This window comes from Coccinella septempunctata, chromosome 1, assembly GCF_907165205.1.
Source record: "Coccinella septempunctata chromosome 1, icCocSept1.1, whole genome shotgun sequence".
NCBI classification, from domain to species: Eukaryota; Metazoa; Arthropoda; class Insecta; order Coleoptera; family Coccinellidae; genus Coccinella; species Coccinella septempunctata.
Window position 1 is genome coordinate 18,961,971 of NC_058189.1, and position 22,245 is coordinate 18,984,215.

A 22,245-nucleotide genomic window follows, 5' to 3' on the forward strand; every position below is an offset into this window, starting at 1 on the left:
AAATGGATGTATGAACATCATAATTCGATGCGGGAATAATATTCTGATGATAATCATGACTGAATTATCGATAGAAAACAAATTGACGTCTATTCGTTCATCAAGCGTTGATTCCCTGATCAAGCTTTATGAAACCCGGGGATAGATTTTAAAAGAGTTGCATGCGGTCAAAGTAGGTACCCAATTTTTCGAATTTCATAGATAATTTTTATTTATGAACGCCAAATTACTCGAAATTCATTTCATTCGGTAAAACCGTTTGTGAGAACTGAAAATAATATTTTTTCATGTTTTTCAACAACCTCACCCTGTATATGCCTCCAGCTACTCAGCTTTCTACCCCGTATAGTGTTAAATAAAAATGATTTATTGGAAACAGAAGAATAATACAAGTGTATCACAACACAAAAACGAAAATATAATAATCTTAATACAATGGTTGTGCATTACACTGTGGAATGAGAACAGGTCTTCAGGCTTTGCTAGAGAAGTTTCTTCACCCCCAAAATTTGAATGTCTGAAATATTTGGTCAGGGAGGAAGACGCTGCTGCATTAATCATATTTTTATGTTTGTAACTTGAAACATGCCGTATAATATACCTTCTTTCTCCAAATACAATGCCGAATTGAACCTTCGTACATTGGACCATTGGATCAAGTTTTGTTTTTTTAAGGAATGGAAATTCTTTTGAAAGATTTTTGCACTTAATTTCTTTATTATCCATCTCAAATTAATGATCTTGAGAAAAATACTGAATTAAATTCAAGATTTTGACGGACGTTTTCCAGTGACGGACTTCTTGGACGATTGACGGACTGTCCATCACAATGACGGACGTCTGGTCACCCTAATATATCTTCATTTTGTTTGTTTTATCTAGTTTGCTCTTTCTGTTCAGTAATGGGTACATGAAACCTTTGATTGTTCTTGCTTTAACTTCGACGTTCCTGACGTGTTTGTTGAAATTCAATTTTTCGTCTAGGGTTATTCCTAGGTAGTTCACGCTTCTGGTCCATGGAATTGGTACATTGTTTATTTTTACGTTATTCGAGGGTCCTCTTGTAGTAGAAAATGATTCCGGATTTGCTCTGATTTTCCATTTGCTCATCCATTCCTCTATCCTGTGGCAATGTTTCTGCAGTTCCTTCTCTATTTTAGAGGTTACTCTTGAGCTAGTCAATATAGCCGTGTCATCTGCGTATGATGTAATGATTGCGTTCTCGAATTGAGACGTTTTTGTTTAATGTCAGATAGTGTTAGACCGAAGGAAATCAACTTACATACAGCGGAGCATTTTCCCGACCAAATCTAAGGAAAATAGCAACAGACCAGTTACTAATTATCAGGATGTACTAATTAGTGGTTCTGAAAAGAACCTATTGGGTTAGAACGTATGTGGTGTTCCACCTCATTTTGAACTAGTGTACTTGGTGACTGCTTTGGTACCTTCGCTGACTGCGTGCTTAGCCAGCTCGCCAGGTAAGAGAAGCCGTACCGCAGTCTGAATTTCCCTGCTGGTAATCGTAGAACGTTTATTGTAGTGAGCCAGTCTGCTCGCTTCAGCAGCGATACGTTCGAAGATATCATTCACGAAACTGTTCATGATACTCATAGCTTTGCTAGAAATACCGGTATCGGGATGCACTTGTTTCAATACCTTGTAAATGTAGATGGCGTAACTTTCCTTCCTCTTCCGTTTCTTCTTCTTATCAGTCTTGGAAATATTTTTCTGGGCCTTGCCCGCCTTTTTAGACGCTTTTCCGCTAGTTTTCGGAGGCATCGTAATGTGGAAAAATTTTATCGAAAATATGGTCCTCTTACCGACACAAAATATGAGATAGGAAAATCTCACATTTTTGGCTCCGCCCATGAGTTATATACATTTTTTATATTTGATAATTTTTTATTCAGTACCTACCATTTGAAAATTCGAGTAACCTAAAATGTCCGTAAATATTAAAATTTTAATGAATCTTTTTTAAAATGATATTCAATTAACAGATTTCTGCAGAATACAGAGTATTTTCTGAGAATTCAGTAATAACAGTACCTAATATAAACTGGACCTGTACTTAATTACCCTCGTGCTTATAGGCACCCTTTTCACAAATGTTTCATTCTGTAACAGAGATGCCATAAATCTAAAATATACAACTTTGTCGGCATTCTCTATAAGTTACGTTTCTTTTTATGGGGCGGCTTCTTTCAGAGCGGTCAATCTTTGCTTCTTTCAAGCCCCCTGCCGAATATCTGGAATATAGTTGGGGTTTATTGATTCTTAACACATGATAATTGTTATTTTTCATATTCAGTTTCTTCATAACTAAACAAACAGAAATTATGAATAAGTTGAAATTTCCAAAATGACCTTCATAAATATCAAAATGCAATTAAAATTAGCTTAACCCAAATGTTTTGTCCTGTCATTTGTAAACATGCTTCGGAGTTGGTTTATAGTACCACGGTCTCTAGAAATTTTATGAATGCAAAAATCCGGAAACCACCCCAGTTCAATATTCCAACAATTTTGGCTTTTCCAAACTAGTTGGTTTATAAGTACCAAGGTTTCTAGAAATCTTATAAAAGCAAAAAGTTTCATTTTTGGTTTCATTTGTAAGTTGAGACTCAACGATTAGTGTATGTGTTACTTCACAGTAAAGGTGCTTGAAATTTTTTTACTTTTTTTCATAACTTCGCCAGTTCAATAGTTCCAGTAGAGTTGAGTCGATACGTGAAACAGGTACCTTGTACCGTGAACAATGCTATCAGGATATACCTTCGAGCGCGTGTTTCGATCTTTCTGCTAAGATGTCGAATAAGAGAAGCCCGATACGGCTTTATTTTTCTATCGTAGACCTTGAAAAAATAATGTGTTCCTGCGACATCTGTAAACAACAACTGTCTTACAAACATTCAGTGTCCAATTTAAAAAACATTTCAAGCGAAAACCTGCCTTTGTGGATATTTTTCCCAGAAATTCAAGCGATGAAAATAATCCTTCTACCAGTGCTTCGAAACGTCCATTACCCAGTGATGAGGATAATGAGAAAAATAAGGATACTTCCGAAGAACCTAGTTCTAAAATAACTAAATTGGACGGTGTTGTGATTGTAAATACCTAGTGATAATAATTAACCGAAAAAAAAAGTTCAAGATGAAATCGTCACTTTTCTACATGAAAAAATTACAGGACAAGAAGCAGTTAAGGGTTTTTAGTGGGTCTCGAGCTCAAGAGAGTGAGAATCCCCAGAGGGTGGTTCGTCTGACTTGCAGATTTTCCCCCTGCTACACAAAAAAAAAGAATTCCGTGCATTTGCCTATAAACCTTTCATCTTTTAGTCTGTTTTCTTCTCACACACTATATTGCTGGGATTTATGTGTTTATCCTCTATTGGATATCACTTTATTCGATTTTCAATAAGTTTCTGTTAGTATATTAAAATCTTTTTAATTGATCTCTTGGTCTCCTTCGGTAAATTCGCATTCTCCTTTTGTCTTCATTTGGGTCGTAGTTCACTAGTCTGCTGAGTTCTTGATTCGGATGGTTTTTCGCTGTTTCGAATAATTTCTCTGCTTTTTTGTTCATGAATTCCGTTATGGTTTCCCATTTTAGGTCCCTATAAATCTGTCTATTCATGACAAACCAAGGTGCATCTATTGCACATGGTAGCAGCTTGTTTTGATTTTAATGGTCAATTAGTCAAATAACGAGTTCAATTTCGAAAGAACTGAACTTAAACTCGTAATGAAACGTAGTTTTTCAATTGCGATGACTATGTTGAGTACCTCGGAAAAGATATTAAATTTCTGCCGTATATTAATTTTCATGATTTTTTGATCAAGATCGCTATCATTCGATAGCTAGAGTGAAATTCTGAATATTCTGCACCTGAAATTATTCGGCTAAATTCCTGACCGTCAAGTGATTTTCAGAATTCGGGACTTATGTGATAGCATTTTCAAAAATATTTACATTTTCCGAAAAAAATTACCTACCGTGTTCGATGGAAACATCTTTTCTGACATCGTTTCTCTAGCGAGTGAAAATCTATAAAAGTAATATTTGATAGAAAATTGTAGAGGCCCTGAAAAGGGCCGGTTTAAAATGTTTATCCTTCCAAAATTATATACGTTTTACTTTTTCTTTTTGGGAGACGTTACTTTCTTCGGAGCCGTTACTGATTTGACCGTTTTTGGTTTCGGTGCTTTGGGCTTCTTCGTCGGCGATTTGATTGCCTTCTTAGCTTTCGAGGGAGATTTCGTTAATTTTGGCTTCTTTTTTTCTGTAGCAATTGCCGCTCTCTTTTTCGACTTACTCACTGTAGTTGTAGACCTGGCAGGGGATTTGTTCTTCTTCTCGGCTGCCGTTGTAGATGACGCATTCTTATTTGCTCCATCGGCCGACTTGACCAATTTTTTCGTAACCTTCTTCGACGCGTTTGTTGTAGATCCGCCAGCGGCCAATTTGAAAGAACCAGACGCTCCTTTTCCTTTGGTCTGAATCAGGGAACCGGACTGTACAGCGGACTTCAGATATTTTCTTATGAACGGTGCAAGTTTTTCAGAATCGACCTTGTAATTCGAACCGATGTATTTCTTGATAGCTTGCAACGAGGACCCGCTCCTTTCTTTCAATCCTTTGATGGCACTGTTAACCATATCGGAAGTTGGAGGATGGCTGGGTTTGACATGTTTAGACTTTGCTGAGGTTTTTTTCTCGGCTTTTTTAAGCGTCTTACCAACAGCACTAGCAGGCGTAGTTGCCTGTCGCACTTCAGACTCGGAGGTTGATAATGACATTGTGTTAAGCACTTCGGGTTTGGATTACTTCCGATAGTGGGATCCATATTACCGAAGTTGACGGAAATTTGACGGGCGATTGGCTCGTAAATTATTGCTAAGGACTTGAAATTGCAAGTTTACTGCGTAATCTCACGGAATTTAAAGCTTTTTATTTGTACCAATTATTGGGTTCATCATTGCATCGTATTTCGGACGAATGCGATATGGGAAATAGGCCGATATATCATTTTTGACGGACCGAAATGATTCTTCCCAGACTTGCCAAAGTCGCTCTTGTCATGGTTCCTGGATATTCTTATCATTAGTTATTATTTCGAAATTTGATTCTCCTTGATCGAACAGCTCATGATGAATAGAACTTATTCTTTTATTCATTGACCATCAGAATCGACCATCAAAATCCGCATTTTTACTGGAAGTAGCGAAATTTTCTAATACTTTGTCGAATCGACCACTGAAAACTGAATTTCTATCATAGTATCGACTGAAATTCAACGTATGTGTCTCAATTCCAAAACTTCGTATAGTTTCAAGATTTGGCTCGAATTGATCTAACAGTTCCTCGGAAATTGATCTCATACTTTGTCTAATCGGCCACTGAATTTCTATCGAGAGTATTGAACTGAATTCGAAAACTATAAATATGAGATTCTAGGATTGAACGCCCACACTAAACCTCTCCGAAACCAGCCCTAAACAAAACTTCAGGAAATTTCAACAAAAGATGCCAAAGAAATCAAGGTTGGAAAGAAGATATAAAAGGTGGAAACCATCAAGAGAATTTCATTAAAGGTGAATATTGGCACAAGGAACAAATCAAAACAACTATTCTCTCAGCGACGTTTCGGAAATTTTATTTCCTTCATCAGGCTACAACAAAAGGTAATCATTACATTCAGATGGACTCAAAAAACAAAGAAAAGGTTGTGAAAAAAGTGGTCAAAAATATATAAACTAATATATGAATATATATTTATATATATTTAGACTGATTCAAAAAAATCGACTTTCTTTTTTTTCGGCAAACACACCCCTTATTATCTTCAGGGCATCGAAAAAAAACGTCTGTGAAGATATTAGCCAAAAATCTTATTATTTAGAGGTCGCTCTTCGAGGATTTCTATTTTCCCTACTAATAGCAGGGGAAAATAATTTATTTCTAGTTAAAAAATTCCAGTTCGCAAACCAATGGACGGATACCATTGAGCGATATATTTTTATGTAGGGAGTTTAGTGGTCTACAAAAACTGCCCCATAAAATTTTTGCATAAAACGGCTTTTCGAAAAGTTATTAGAGCTTGAAATTAAATTTTTGTCGAAGTAGCTGTTTTTACTCGGATATCGGGAAGCAGTTATTGGAATTTACTTTGAAAATCAGGAAATCGTTCTCGAAAGTTACAATTGATATGATTTTATTCAGATTTAAATCATTCATGACATCCCCAAATTGTCAACCTCAACAATTGTTAGGGTGTTTCATACTCTTCAGAATCAAATTATTTAGCATCTCTTTTTTCTCATTCACTTGGGTCAGAAAGAATGATTGGTTTTGTGCTTGTGATTAGTGTTTGATCTTAAACTCGGTACTTGTCTTCAGTTTCATCCATAATACAATTTTGTGTATTCATTATTTTTGCAAACCCAAAATGGCCGCATTTGCAAAATTCTCGCTATATGATTTCATTGGAGAAGACATTACGTAGTGAAAGTAACATATAGATGATAGGATCTTTCTGTTGTTAACGATTTAACGGAGCGAGTTATTGGTTTAATTGAAGAATGTAATAACTACTAAAAGAAGAATGAAGAATTAACAGTTACAGTTTCTTTTACAATTGATCAACGAACATCGTCATCGTTTTCCGGATTGCAACAAAAAAAAATTGAAATTATCTGTTTAGAACATATTATCTATTATAGATGTTGAATATACCAACACCAATATTATTTCCCACAACCGAATGAATGCTTTCTATATGCGACTTATTTCTAATATCATTAAACCTACCAATTCCACAAATATCGAGATATTTGTTGAAAAATTGTTGAAGTTCACTCTTTTGTGACAGCGGCCATTTTGGGTTTATAAAAATAATGAATACAAAAAATTGTATTATGACTGAAACTGAAGTACCGGGTTTAAGAACAACACTAATCTGAAAGAGAGCATAAAACCATTCATTCTTTCTGACCCAAATGAATGAGAAATAAGAGATGCTGAATAATTTGATTCTGAAGAGTATAAATTTCTAACTCTCTAACAATTGTTGAGGTTGACTATTTGAGGATGTCATAAATTATTTGAATCTACATAGAATCATATTAATTGTATCTTTCCAGAACTATTTTCTGATTTTCAAAGTAAATTCCAATAATTTCTCCCCGATATCCGAGTAAAAACAGCTACTTCGATAAAGATTTCATTTCAAGCTCTAATAACTTTTCGAAAAGCCGTTTTATGGAAAAATTGTATGGGACAGTTTTTGTAGAGCACCTGATTCCCTACATAAAAATATATCGCTCAACGAAATCCGTCCATTGTTTTGCGAACTGGAATTTTTTAACTAGAAACAAATTTTTTTCCCCTGCTATTAGTAGGGAAAATAGAAATCCTCGATGAGCGACCTCTAAATATTTTCGGATAATATTTTCAAAAACGTCATTTTTCAATGTCCTGATGATAATAAGGAGTGTGTTTCTCGAAAAAAAAGAATGTCGATTTTTTTGAATCAGTCTAAGACATATTTTATCTTTTGAATGTCAGCAATACATTTTTAGCTATCAAACAATATAGCATATGTACGAGTTTTAGCAAAGGTTAGTGCAACGGGGTACCATACAATTTGGAGTATGATACAAGAGCTTAGGGAAAAACCTCAGTAAAAAAACCCTGTCTCTCCGTGAGTAGTGTAGTGATGTCAAATATATGAATAAAATGTGAATAACCGAATGACTGAAAAGGAGGAATCAAAATTTTTTTTTGATAAATTATGTAAAAGCGAAACATCGAATAAAAACTGACATACATTCATTCGTCCTAAAAATATCATCTCTTCAATAGATCTTACAAGATTTTGTTCTCTACATAGCAGAGCATTATTTTCATAGTGCTGTAAAAGTGAAAGTAGAAGTGAAAGTGCCCACTAGCACAGCTGCTACGGAATTTTTGATTCCGTCTGTGAAGTTTGTGTAGATTCTATACGCGTATGTATTATCGGAATTTTAATTCGTTAAAATTTTCGAAGTTGCTGTTCATCTGCCAGTCCAGTCCAGGTCTAGTGAAATAGGCCAAGAGGTGAAACTACATTGTTTAAGTCTGATCAACTGGGTGAGATAAATACATTAAATGTGAGCTGACCAATAGTTATGATGCGAGTAGGAGCAGTGAATGAATCGTACAAGTTAAAATGAGAAAAGAATAGTATTATTAATATACATGATATTTATCATTGAGCAACATTTACAGAGACGAACTGCTTACAAGTGAGCACGATTAGAACGTCCATCGGAAAAACAGAAGATACAATTGATGAATTATGAGAAGTGCAAAACGAGAGTACTGCGATAACCACTAAACGTTGGTTTCAAGAGGTGCAGAAGGCTGAGAGCCAACATGTATATCGAGTAAGATGAATGAACGTGAGAATGTATCATGAGAGCACAAATTTATAGTGAGTAGATTGTCAGGAATAGACAGATTTATAGGGACCTAAAATGGGAAACCATTTCAACACGAATTGATCAAACAGTTGGTGGTTTTATAATTTGCCGAATCGGCAAACTACAATTCGGAAAATTTTTAAGAATTCGTCTGATGAAGGATTCTGATGTGACTACGCAACATTAAGAAATCTTACCAAAAATTCCCTTTTCCGTTCAGTGTCAGTTTCGTACCGAACTGTATAACCGTGGCGATCGAAGTATCGTACGAGTAAAAAAGTCATCTAGAATTTTGTGGTTCTGAAAAGAACCGATATGCAAGATTCCCGAATCGAAATTTAGGCACGTTCACCCCTGATACGTCTAGCAAGTTGAATGTCCTTCGGCATGATAGTTACTCTTTTGGCGTGGATCGCACACAAGTTTGTATCCTCGAAGAGTCCAACCAAATAAGCTTCGCTAGCTTCTTGAAGTGCCATTACGGCGGAACTTTGAAATCTGAGATCAGTTTTGAAATCCTGAGCGATCTCACGTACCAACCTCTGGAAAGGCAACTTACGGATCAACAACTCGGTACTCTTCTGATAACGTCGTATTTCACGTAAAGCAACGGTACCCGGACGGTAACGGTGAGGTTTCTTCACACCGCCTGTGGCTGGAGCACTTTTACGTGCAGCCTTGGTGGCTAATTGTTTTCGCGGAGCCTTACCCCCGGTCGACTTTCTAGCAGTCTGCTTAGTACGAGCCATAATGAATGTTAGTGAATTCCTCTACACGAACAGGTCCGCGACGCAATCTGAACAATTCTATCCGTCCCCACCACCGTCGGCCCATATTTATAGACTACGTTGCCGTTCCAATGCGTATCTGAAAATCTATTGGATGCTACGGAATTACTGTGGTGGGGCGGCTGTAGTTTATAAATACTGGTCAGAGACTACGTTGCTCTTATTCTGTTTTCGCTTACGTATCGACTTTCTACTTCGACCCTTTCTAACGTTCTACAGACATGACCGGACGAGGTAAAGGTGGTAAAGGTTTGGGCAAAGGTGGAGCCAAGCGTCATAGGAAAGTACTCCGAGATAATATCCAAGGTATCACCAAACCCGCTATCAGGAGATTGGCTAGGCGTGGAGGTGTCAAGCGTATTTCTGGTCTCATTTACGAAGAAACTCGTGGAGTGTTGAAGGTGTTCCTGGAAAATGTAATCAGGGACGCTGTCACATATACCGAACATGCAAAGAGAAAAACTGTTACCGCCATGGACGTTGTATATGCCCTCAAACGTCAAGGACGTACATTGTACGGTTTCGGCGGTTGAATGAGTCATTATTCAGGTTGTAGTATAAACGGTCCTTCTCAGGACCACAACCATTTAATGTTTGTTTTATCCAATATCAATGTCGATTGCTAATAAATACTTCGTACTAAATTCTTGAGGATATGTACGTATTATTTCACTATGATCACTAAGCCCGGATATAAAGAGAATCCTTCTTGGATTCTGTGGCCAAACCCTCCGTCCATCCTCAAGATGAAATTTTTTTAAGTAGTTCCGATCTGAGACTCGAGGACTTGAAACCTCGGTGACCGCCGAGGTAATCCTTTCCTGAGAAAAGGTGTTTGCCGGACGATTCCAAAGTGTGCTTGGACTCGCTCATTCATGTTCGGTGATAATAACCTCTATAGAAGATCTACAAATCCACAAAGTTCGTGTGCTGAATGATATTTAATACAAATAATATAGTGCAGAAAACCCTCATTTTTTTTGGTTAATTGAATTATTTGGCGTGTGTCCAGCGCCTTCTTTAATGGTCCTTCGTGGCCGAATTAAAAATTCTATTTGATATCTCATTTGTGCGCTTTGTTCCACCACTAAAATATAGCATATATGAACCGAACAAATTCGTAAACGAGATTGTTACCTGCAGTGTCGAAGTTCATTTTCTGTAAGCGGTACTGAGCCAACCCTTATCTCAACAACCTTCTGCGAAAATAGTCGTTTTTCGCTATGAATTGTCTGTATATCAAAATGTATTTCCTCAATCTTCGCCTGCAGTTTATTTTCGGTTTCTAGGGACTAATTGCTCCGCTCCGCATAATTGGTTGGCAATCTTGAATTGTATACTATCGAAGGCTTTGAAGGTAGACTCCAGGGTTTTTGTTCGATCACTTTCTGCAATGATCGCCGCATTTAGAATGCACCCAATTCGTTCAATGTAAACCTTTCGTTGTTTTTTACTAAGCAAAAGTCGTTTCTCTTCACTACTCAGAGACATTTTAACTCAGTGAATGAATTCTGCGAAAGGTAGATATTGAAAAACGACTATTTTCGCCGAAGGTTGTTAAGATAAGGGTTGGCTCTTGGCTCAGTACCGCCTACAGAAAATGAACTTCGACACTTCAGGTAACAATCTCGTTTACGAATTTATTCGGTTCGAAAATAATATATGCTATATTTTAGTGGTGGAACGAAGCGCAAAAATGTGAGAGAATTATTAATAGACGAAAAAAATGAGGGTTTTCTGCACTATATTATTTGTATTAAATATCATTCAGCAGACGAACTTTGTGGATTTGTAGATCTTCTATAGAGGTTATTATCACCGAACATGAATGGGCGAGTCCAAGCACACTTTGGAATCGTCCGGCTAACACCTTTTCTCAGAAAAGGACTACCTCGGCGGGTACCGAGGTTTCAATTGTTTTATAGGTTTCTCGTCCTGGAGTCTCAGATCGGAACTATTTCAAAAAATTTTATCTTGAGGATGGACGAAGGGTTTGGCCACAGAATCCAAGAAGGATTCTCTTCTTAACCGGGCTTAGTGATCATAGTAAAATAATACGTACATATCCTCAAGAACTTAGTCCGAAGTATTTATTAGCAATCGACATTGATATTGGACAAAACGAACATTATATCGTTGTGGTCCTGAGAAGGACCGTTTATACTACAACCTGAATAATGACTCATTCAACCGCCGAAACCGTACAATGTACGTCCTTGACGTTTGAGGGCATATACAACGTCCATGGCGGTAACAGTTTTTCTCTTTGCATGTTCGGTATATGTGACAGCGTCCCTGATTACATTTTCCAGGAACACCTTCAACACTCCACGAGTTTCTTCGTAAATGAGACCAGAAATACGCTTGACACCTCCAGGCCTAGCCAATCTCCTGATAGCGGGTTTGGTGATACCTTGGATGTTGTCTCGTAGTACTTTCCTATGACGCTTGGCTCCACCTTTGCCGCCCAAACCTTTACCAACTTTACCTCGTTTTTTTTTTCTTTTTTTTTTGGTGTAGCAGGGGGAAAATCTGCAAGACAGTCGAACCACCCTCATCTCCTGAGGGGGAACAGTGTGGGGTTTCTCACTCTCCTGAGTTCGAGACCCACTAAAAACCCTCAACTGCTTCTTGAATTTTGGTTCCGGGCATTTGCCTATAAACCGTTCATCTCTTGATCGGTTTTCTTCTCGCACACTATCGTGCTGGGATTTATGTGTTTAACCTCTATTGGATTAACACTTTATTGAATTTTTCAATAAGTTTCTGTTGTTATTTTAATCTCTTTTTAATTGATCTCTTGGTCTCCTTCGGTAAATTCGCATTCTCCTTTTGTCTTCCTCTGGGTCGTAGTCCACTAGTCTCCTGAGTTCTTGATTCGGATGGTTTTTCGCTGTTTCGAATAATTTCTCTGCTTTTCTGTTCATGAATTCCGTTATGGTTTCCCATTTCAGGTCCTTATAAATCTGTCTATTCCTGACAAACCAAGGTGCATCTATTGCACATCGTAGCAGCTTGTTTTCAGTGGCCTGAATTCTTTTGATATGGCTCTTTGCCGCGAAACCCCAGGCAACTGATCCATAAGTCAGTTGAGGCCCAGCAACGGCTTTGATTATCTTCAATTTTGTCTCTTTCGACATGTGGCTTCTTCTTCCTATTAGAGGATAGAGTCTATTCATCGCTGCTTTCGTTTTGTCGATTGCTTGTTTGATATGACTATTCCAAGTAAGTCCTTTGTCAAGCGTTATTCCTAAATATTTGGCTTCATTTTTCCAGTCGATTTCTTCGCCGTCAACATTCAGTTTCGTTGTGGGTCGCAGTCTTCTCTTCTGTAGTAATATTGCTTGGCTCTTTTGTCCATTGAGCTTGATTTTCCACTTTATGCACCAGTCATTTGTTTCGTCAATCGTCTCTTGTAGAACTCGTTCTATTACTTCTGGGTTGCGGTGTCGAGTTGCTATGCCTGTGTCGTCAGCATATAACGTTAGCATGGTTCTTGGATTTTTCGGAATATCGTGGATGTATATGTTGTACAGAAGTGGACCAAGTACTGATCCTTGGGGTACTCCAGCCTCTATATCTCTTGTTGAGGAGCATTCTTATGCATATTTTGATCGAATATCCAGCACATCTCATCTTATATATTAATCCTTCATGCCATACAAGACCTGTAGCTTGTTTATTTTGGAATCCCTCTGTTATGTACTCTGTGAGCCTTAATAATTGTTGTTCAGTTGAATGCTCTCTTCTGAATCCGAACTGTTCTGGTGGTATTAGTTTCAGATTTTCGGTTTCCTCATTTAGCCTCGTGGCGATAATTCTTTCTACTACTTTTCCTAACGCCGACAGTAGACTTATCGGTCTGTAGTTTTGTGGAAACTTCTCCTCTTTGAATGGTTTACTGAATACTATGACTTCTGCTGTTTTCCATTTTTCTGGGTAGTGTTCTGTCCTCATAATTCCATTCGCGATATTTGTTAGAGCGGCTATACCTTTTCTAGGTAATTTCTTTAACATAACATTCGTTATTTTATCGCTTCCGGGAGCTTTCCTCTTCTTCAAACTTCTAATTATTTCCCTGATTTCATTTGGCGATGTTGGCTTGTCTATTTCAGCAGTCGCTGGTAATTCATCCATTTCTTCATCATTTTCTTCAACCAGTTCTTCCAAATCTTCATTATCGTCGTCTATCCTGTAATTTATTCTCGATTCTCGTTCGATCGAGTCCGCCAATGCATCTGCCTTATCAGTATTGGTATACTCCATTCCCCTTTCTCCGTGTAGGGGTGGAATTTTAGTGTTTTCTCCTCGTAGGCTTTTTTGCATTCTCCATGCAGAATGATCGATTGTATTCAGTTCTTGAACCCTTTTGTTCCATCTGCTTGTTCTTAGATCTTTCAGGGCATTTTTCAGAACTTGGCTATGTCGGTTGAGGTTCCTTCTATTCAGATCATTTTTATTCATCCTATATATTCTTCTGAGTTTTCGATTTTCTTGTATAAGATCTTTTACTTCTTTAGGCGTATCGCCATGCGGATGACTTGGTGCTGGTCTCTTCACTCTTCTCGTGCTTTTTTCGTAAGCTTTCAATATAATCTCTTCCAGTTTATCAACCGCACATTCCAGATCGTCTGGAGTGCTTATTGTTGGAATTTCTGTTATTTCCGATTGTATTAAATGGCTGTATTTAGCCCAATTGATGTATTCTCTTATTTCCATCAGTTTTTCTCTTTGTTCTTCTCCAATTGTCAATTCGACGGGATTGTGGTTTGAGGTTCCATCTTCCAAAGTTTCAATCGAGAATTCTTGAGTTATATTTTTCAATATCGCGATATCTATTACATATGGTATTCCTCTACCAAAAGCAAGATATGTCGGTAGCTCTGGTCCAATCACTATGGCATTTTGTTTTTCGGCGAAATCCTTGAGTTTTTTGCCATTTCTATTCTCTGTTATGCTGTTCCATAATGGGGATTTACAGTTGAAATCTCCGATGGAGATTTTCGGGTTTGATCCTTCCAACATGTTGTTATCTCTTCTTCCAATAGATTATTTTGTGGTGGCTTATACGCCGAGGTTATTTCGACTCTTTGCCGATTTAATTCGGCAACATTAGTCACTTTTTCTGTTTTTCCTTGTGTTTCGTCGGATCTACTTTTAAAGTAGTGTTTCAGATCTGTTCTCACCAATATTGCTACTCCTCTTCCGGTGTTTGTAATTCTGTCACATCTATATGTTTCATAATTCATGAAATTCAGTCGTCTGTTCCGGTTTATTCTTGTTTCCTGTAGGGCTATAATATCAGGTTGTCTTTCTGATATTATTTGTTCTATCTCGGCCTTCCGTGTGTTGATCCCGTTTATGTTCCACGAGATTATCTTGAGGGATTTCTTCCTAATATCAGGAGGTGAGGTCCATTAATTCAGTTTACTAAATAATGCTTGGAGTTTTTTCTCCATTTCCCTCTCAATTTTCAACATTATCTTGTTGAAAATTTTCTCCGTGAAGATATCTAAATCATCGGCTGATTCAGATATCTTTTTCTTCTCTTGTTGACTGTTCACAGCCTGTTTCATTGTAAGCTTCTTCTGTCCTTCTTTTTTCTGAACGGGTTTTGGAGTCTCCCTCTTCTTTTCCTGCTCTGTAGGTTGGGTCTTCGCTACTTCCTGAATTTTTTGTTCAGAAGTTGTTGTTTTTGTTACCTTCTTTTTCTGTTCAGCTGATTTTCGGGAATTCTTCTTTCTGGTCACCAACTTGAACTCGCTACATCCTTTGTAGCTAGCTGGATGGCCCTCTTCTCCACATAAGACACATGTGGCATTTCTCTCTTCACCTTTTCTGGTGAGTGTGCAGTCATTGCTGCTAGTGCTATGACTTCCTGAGCACTTCACGCATCTCCACGGGAAGGAGCATTTGTTCTGTGCATGTCCGTACGTTTGACACCTAAAGCACTGGCTTGGACTTTCAGGCCTCTTTTTGTGTTCAACCACAATACAGAGGTTGTAGAGTCGCTTCACTTCGAAGATTCCTTTTTTCTGGGTTTTAACCAGGTAGAGAGGTATGGGCTTCTTCGTCTTGTTCGATGTCATTCTGGACACCTCAGCGTCTGATATTCCCTGGAATATCAGGCCGTCCTTAATCAACGCAAGATCAGCGTCGATTGGTAAATGCCTAATGACGGCATATATCTTCTTCTCCTCCTCCATTCGGTAGGTAAAAAATTCTTTAACACGCTGCTCGCAGAATTTCGTAATTTTTCTAAAATCATCTACGGTTGACGCGAAGGTTTTTATACCGTCTTTAACTACAGTTGCGCGGTTGTAGTCTATCCTTTTTGTGTAGAGAGCTTTAGATGTCTCTACCCAATCTGAGGTGCCCATCATTGTGATGGGTGGAATTTTATCTCTTTTAGGCACTTCCGTTGCCTTCTTGACAGTCTCCTCATCAGAAGATGAGCTTTCTTTTCGCGCGCGTTTAGTTGGGGGCGCGTTTGGGGCCTTCGCAACCTGCGTTGAATCATTTTTCCTTGTTTCGGGTTGTGAAACAATTCCTTTAAGGGAATTATTTTTGGAACCCGCTACCGGCTTTGTGATTGCGGCGTAAGTGGGAGATTTCGGCATATTATTGCGGGTCATTTCCTCCCTCGAGAGGCGCATCTCACCGACCAACTGTGACACAGTTTCAGTCAGTTTGACTATTTGAGCTTTCAACTGCTCATTTTCTTCTCTGAGCTTTACAAGCTCCTCGTGTTCGCCTTCGCTGAATTCTTCAGCATCGGTCGCTTCCATGTAGGAACCCTCATTATCTGAGGTTTCCGACATGGTTTTATACTCGAAAATCTCAAAATATCAAACAATTGGAAGAATAGCTGGCGTTTGAGATTAAACTCTTTTGTGAACTAAACCCGTTACAAAGTTGCCGTTCCAATGCGTATCTAAAAATCTATTGGATGCTACGGAATTACTGTGGGGGCGGCTGTAGTTTATAAATACTGGTCGGAGAGTAAGTTCCCGTCACCAGTGTCCAGAATTTGTTTTTCGTTGGTACTGCAGAAAACATCAGGTGAGCTTATTTTTCGTATCTTTTTTTTTCTGATTTTTCTCATAGCTTAGGAAACTGTTGGCTTTATACCATAGTTTTATATTAGACTATTTCATTGAAGATTCCTGAATATTTTATTATTTTCAAATTGCTTGATATTTTGAGAAATCTGAGTATAAAACCATGTCGGAAACCCCAGATAATGAGGGTTCCTATATGGAAGCGACCGATGCTGAAGAATTCAGCGACGGTGAACACGAAAGCAGTTGAAAGCTCAAATTGTCAAACTGACCGAAACTGTGTCACAGTTGGTCGGTGAGATGAGCCTCTTGAGAGAGGAAATGACCCGAAAGAATATGCCGAAATCCCCCACTTATACCACAATTACAAAACCGGTAGCGGGTTCCAAAAATAATTCCTTTAAAGGAATTGTTTCACAACAAGGAAATATGATACAATGTTGGATGCGAAGGCCCCAAGCGTGCCCCCAACTAAACGCGCGCGAGAAGAAAGCTCCTCTTCTGATGAGGAGACCGTCAAGTCTATTCCTGACAAACCAAGGTTCATCTATTGCACATGGAAGCAGCTTGTTTTCAGTGGCCTGAATTCGTTTGATATGGCTCTTTGCCGCGAAACCCCAGGCAACTGATCCATCAGTCAGTTGAGGCCTAGCAACGGCTTTGATTATTATCTTCAATTTTGTCTCGTTAGACATGTGGCTTCTTCCTATCAGAGGATAGAGTCTATTCATCGCTGCTTTCGTTTTGTCGATTGCTTGTTTGATATGACTTTTCCAAGTAAGTCCTTTGTCAAGCGTTATTCCTTAACATTTGGCTTCATTTTTCCAGTCGATTTCTTCGCCGTCAACTTCCAGTTTCGTTGTGGGTCGCAGTCTTCTCTTCTGTAGTAATATTGCTTGGCTCTTTTGTCCATTGAGCTTAATTTTCCACTTTATGCACCAGTCATTTGTTTCGTCAAAAAGAAGAACAGAAGAAGCCTCCAATAAAACGGGCTGTAAACAGTCAACAGGAGAAGAAAAAGATATCTGAATCAGCCGATGATTAAGATATCTTCACGGAGAAAATTTTCAACAAGATAATGTTGAAAATTGAGAGGAAAATGGAAAAGAAACTCCAAGCATTATTCAGTTAACTGAATTAATGGACATTACGGATATTAGGAAGAAATCCCTCTAGATAATCTCGTGGAACATAAACGGGATCAACACTCGGAAAACCGAGATAGAAGAAATAATATCAGAGAGACAACCTGTTATTATAGCCCTATAGGAAACAAGAATAAATCGGAACAGACGACTGAATTTCATGAATTATGAAACAAATAGATGTGACAGAATTACAAACACCGGAGGAGGAGTAGCAATATTGGTGAGAACAGATCTGAAACACTACTTCAAAAGTAGATCCGACGAAACACAAGGAAAAACAGAAAAAGTGACGATTGTTGCCGAATTAAATCGTCAAAGAGTCGAAATTACCTCGGCATATAAGCCATCACAAAACAATTTATTGGAAGAAAAGATAAACAACATGTTGGAAGGAACAAACCCGGAAATCTGCATCGCAGATTTCAACTGTAAATTCCCATCATAACAGAGAATAGAAATGGCAAAAAACTCAAGGATTTCGCCGAAAAACAAAATGCCATAGTGAAATTGAAAACATTCATATTAAATTCTAAAAATTAACGAATTATATTTTTCTTCAAACCATATAGGGCCCAAAAGTATTCCCTGGACCCTCTGAGTTTTGAAGATATTACGAATATAAAATATTGAATACATACAGTCCCTGGCCATATTATTAGACGCATTGATTCGATGCAAAATCTCGATATTGAATTATTAAATTGAACGTATATGTTACATATACTTCATCTGTAAATGATTTTCACATATAATATATCATATTCAATAAAAAATATTGATTTATTGATGATTAAACATGAAATTCTAATATTTTGCTGAGCCACCCTGTGTAGCTATGAGTGCTTCATACTATCAATGCAGGATTGTTCGGTTTGCTGCATTCGAAGATAATGATTTCATATGTGGATTATCGAAATAACGTCCGAACCTGCAGAATGCAAGAAGTCCACTGGAAGACATAGTACTGATTCATACTTAAGTACTAATACTACAACATCAAAAATAAATGCCAAATAGAACAATTTAATGAGAGTCGTAGATGAAACTAACATTCTGTGGAAATGAAATTCAAATATTTTGCTTTTTCCTCGAGCAATACCAGTAAATATAAAAAAAATCCTCAGTGCGTCTAATAAACTGGCCAGGGACTGTAAATGAGGATTTTCTATAAATTTTTATCCTGTTACCCGTTGCCGAAACAATGCTTGAAAAATACCGAGTTACAGAACTTTTCAAATTGATAACTTATTTTGCACAAGCAATAAATAATATAATTGATTGATTCAGGAATGAACTCTGAACTTTTCTTTTCTTTTCGTACGAATACTGAATATTCATATGTAAATAAAATACTTCCTGAAGTCTTTCACACTCCACCCCGGAATCAACTTTCTGTATTCTGATTGGAGAATTGAAAATGAAAATAATTTCGGAAATGTGAATGAAGCCGCCCCAAAAACCCAACAGTAGTCGGCCATATTTATCAAAGCGAAGCCGAAAACTTCGATAAGTTATATTATAACATAAATAACTCTTAAAAGTGGCCACTACAGTGCGGACCGTATAGGCTGTCTGGGATATTTATGAGAAGAATGCGAATGCGGCACCTTTGATGGTTTTTTTATTACCCCTGCATATTGCGTTCACCAATGAGTCCGCGCCTAAATATATTTCTTGGTATTCCTGTTGTTGCTGACTGAACTGCATTTATTTTCATTCGGTACATAAGTTGATTTTTTTCATGTCTAAGCTCAAAATGCCGCCCCTAAATCCTAGCGCCTTAGGCGGCCGCCTACCCTGCCTACCCCCTAGCGACGGCCCTGCCAATTCGGCATCATTCGGATAGCTTCGGAAAAAACGATTCCTTCAACCAATCGTTGCATTTGGTTCATTGTTTTGGTTTTGATCAAAATATGAATGAAATATAATATAAGCTATCTTTTTTCGAGGACGTTTCCTCTCTCACTATGCTCTATCTTGGTGTGTAATATCTTTTGTTTCTAGTCGCTCCTGGTTAACTTGGCAGTGAAATCTGTCCCATTTTAAGGAATTCGTGCATCTCTCTCTCTTGTGTTATCTTCCCATAGACATAGAGACATGGACTGTGCCTTCCCTTTATATCTATGCATGAAATACGGTCAAAAATAGTGACAGAGAGAAAAACACGTCGGGAATGCAGTTGTCTTTTTCTAGAATTTTGATTGGTCTACACTCACCTCTATGTGAACAAAAAAGAGAAAGGTATGTCCCGACGAGCTTTTCTCTCTTTCTAATAAATAGCCAATTTCATGCTGGCATTGCTCAGTCCATGTCTCTATGTCTATGTATCTTCCATAAGTCTCTCTTCGTTCAATTATGGGAAAGCATTTGTAGCAAAGATATTACACACCAAGATACAGCATAGTGAGAGAGAAAACGGTGTGTATTATCTTTGATTTGTAGAGCTCGCCCCAGTAGGAAACATTTCGTAGTTGTCACATGCGTCATTTGATAATTTTGACATGACATGTGTAAATTTGCATGATTTTCAATTCTTTTCTGTTTATTCCAAGTTTCGGGGTTGACTTAGTTATCTGTTAGTTAGTTCTGGAGTTATTTTGACAATTTGAAGACAATATTCCATGATAGCAAAATGCCAAGCTTGCTTTGTTTACTTTGTGGTGGTGATGAGACAAATGTTCAAAAATTGCATAATTATCCCCGTAATCTAGGAAGGTGAGTTAATATGTAATTATTGCTAAGGTTTCTATGTTTCTTAAATCAAAGAACTAATAATGTCGGAGTTCGGTGCGGAGAGCGGATCGGTGCGGACCTAACCAATTTCGATTCTTCCTGGTGGCGTGTTATTTCCCCTATTGCAAGGTGGTGAGATAGTTCAAAAACAGGTGTCGAATTATTACTTTTTGATTTAAGGTTTCATTGGGATACTTTAAGTTATTTTTCATTTGTTTTTGGGGTTTTTCTTGTATATTTTTTTCATTCTTATATACCTATTTAAAACTGTACGTGAAGTACACTTCTTTTTGAGAGTTGATGAAAAAGGAAAAAACATCAGTAGAAAGGGATAAAAATGGCAAATAATAGTCCGGGGATTTATCCCCGGATAAAAACGGCAATTACTCCGAAATCGATAAAAACATTGGAGAATATAAATATACAGGAAAATAGTGAGCAATTTTCTTTCGCAGATTTAATAATACTTAAAAATGAATTAGATGAACTGAAAAAACAGGCAATTTTGAACGAAGACAGCGAGTTGAATACTCAAGTCGACATATTATCACAATCTTTAACATTGAAAAAAGATGCGAACGAAAATAAACACATATTCAAATACGGAGTTAATGAAGGGACCATATGTTGTTTTTGTAGAAAGTAAGATTGGTAACGTGGGAAATCTAAACCCATTGACTAAAGGAAAAATTTTTTTCGAAAATAACAACTTTGAATTAAGAATAAATAAAATATCCAAAAAAGGTAGAAATAGAATAGGAATAGAGTTTTCCACGGCCGAAGATGCAAACAAGTTTGTATCAAATAATACTTTTCCAGCTTATAATGTATACATCCCTGCAGTATATTTAACAGTCAGGGGTATCATTTCGGGAATAGATGTAGATATAGATGAACAAGAAATTATAGATTTTGGAAAATCCGATTACGAAATAATTAATGTTCGAAGACTAAAGAAAAGAATTATAATCGATGGCGAAGTACAATACAAAAAGACTAAATCTTGCGTAATTACGTTTAGAAGTACTACATTACCTAAATATATAACATTATACCATAATTTTTTAGAAGTCTCGCAATACGTGTATCCTGTTATACAATGCTTTAATTGCCTACGTTTCGGACATACGGCACATTTATGTAAAAGTAGTAGGAGATGCAGAAATTGTGGTGAGGATCATGAATATGTAAACTGCCCTAATGAAACAAAATGTATATTTTGTGGAGAAGGGCATACGGCGATGGAACGAACCTGCCCGGAATACGAACATCAAAAATTGATTAAAGAAGCTATGGCAGTATATAAATATACCTTTTATGAAGCGAACCTCATGCTTCGAAAACGAAAAAATTTCAATATAGGTACGAGTGCATGCAGGAAAATAACATCAAAACACTCCCGGTAACAGTTAACAGAATATCATATGCGGACGAAACAAAGGCATCAAAAAAACATTCAGATAATAAAACAAATGAACCCCACAGAATTACCACCTTTTCTCCTAGGAAAAGAATAGCTCCTCAAAAACCAGCATATGACAGAGATGAAATTAAAAAATGCCTGATCGAATATGAACCAAATTACAACATGAATAATAGAGAAAAAATTTATAATACCCAAAACTCAGAAATGGATATATCTATAAACTCAGATGATATTAATCCAACAAATGAAATAGAAACTCAATCGAACTATTCAAATTTCGAAGAGAATATTATAAATAATGAGAGAAAAATAATTATTCACGATGTACAAATACATAAACCTCCAGAGTATAAAATAGAAATAGATGATACATCTATGGATGAAATTGGAGAATATTAACCCTTCATTATATCATGCCCACCGACAAATATATGTGTATATGTAAACCGCTTTATTATTTTATTTACCTAACTAGTCTCAAATATATTCAATATGTTTATTATACAATGGAATATAAGATCAATAATAGCTAATTATAACGAACTTATGGGCAAGCTGACAATGTCTATGCCGGATATGATAGCCTTGACTGAAACCCTTCTTGATAAAGATAAAATAATTAAA

The 22,245-nt window shown here is 37.2% G+C and overlaps 5 protein-coding genes across 5 annotated transcripts; 1 reads left to right on the forward strand and 4 right to left on the reverse strand.

The window, feature by feature from the left end:
* Window positions 1–1,358: 1,358 nt before the first annotated feature.
* LOC123318968 (histone H2B-like) lies at window positions 1,359–1,793 on the reverse strand. Its single transcript, XM_044905754.1, has one exon. The coding sequence runs from the start codon at window positions 1,780–1,782 to the stop codon at window positions 1,411–1,413; it is 372 nt and encodes a 123-aa protein (XP_044761689.1). The 5' UTR covers window positions 1,783–1,793; the 3' UTR covers window positions 1,359–1,410.
* Window positions 1,794–4,074: 2,281 nt separating this feature from the next.
* LOC123318832 (histone H1B-like) lies at window positions 4,075–4,808 on the reverse strand. The gene has a single exon (XM_044905585.1). It carries the CDS (start codon window positions 4,800–4,802, stop codon window positions 4,137–4,139), a length of 666 nt encoding a protein of 221 aa, XP_044761520.1. The 5' UTR covers window positions 4,803–4,808; the 3' UTR covers window positions 4,075–4,136.
* A 3,947-nt stretch (window positions 4,809–8,755) lies between these two features.
* Window positions 8,756–9,286, reverse strand: LOC123318879 (histone H3). The gene has a single exon (XM_044905650.1). The coding sequence runs from the start codon at window positions 9,212–9,214 to the stop codon at window positions 8,804–8,806; it is 411 nt and encodes a 136-aa protein (XP_044761585.1). The 5' UTR covers window positions 9,215–9,286; the 3' UTR covers window positions 8,756–8,803.
* A 145-nt stretch (window positions 9,287–9,431) lies between these two features.
* LOC123318992 (histone H4) lies at window positions 9,432–9,836 on the forward strand. The gene has a single exon (XM_044905787.1). It carries the CDS (start codon window positions 9,475–9,477, stop codon window positions 9,784–9,786), a length of 312 nt encoding a protein of 103 aa, XP_044761722.1. The 5' UTR covers window positions 9,432–9,474; the 3' UTR covers window positions 9,787–9,836.
* A 1,553-nt stretch (window positions 9,837–11,389) lies between these two features.
* Window positions 11,390–19,098, reverse strand: LOC123322886 (histone H4-like). The gene is made up of 2 exons (XM_044910957.1): window positions 19,091–19,098; window positions 11,390–11,755 (listed from the first exon to the last, which is right to left on the reverse strand). Exons 1-2 carry the CDS (start codon window positions 19,096–19,098, stop codon window positions 11,440–11,442), a joined length of 324 nt encoding a protein of 107 aa, XP_044766892.1. The 3' UTR covers window positions 11,390–11,439.
* Window positions 19,099–22,245: the final 3,147 nt, after the last annotated feature.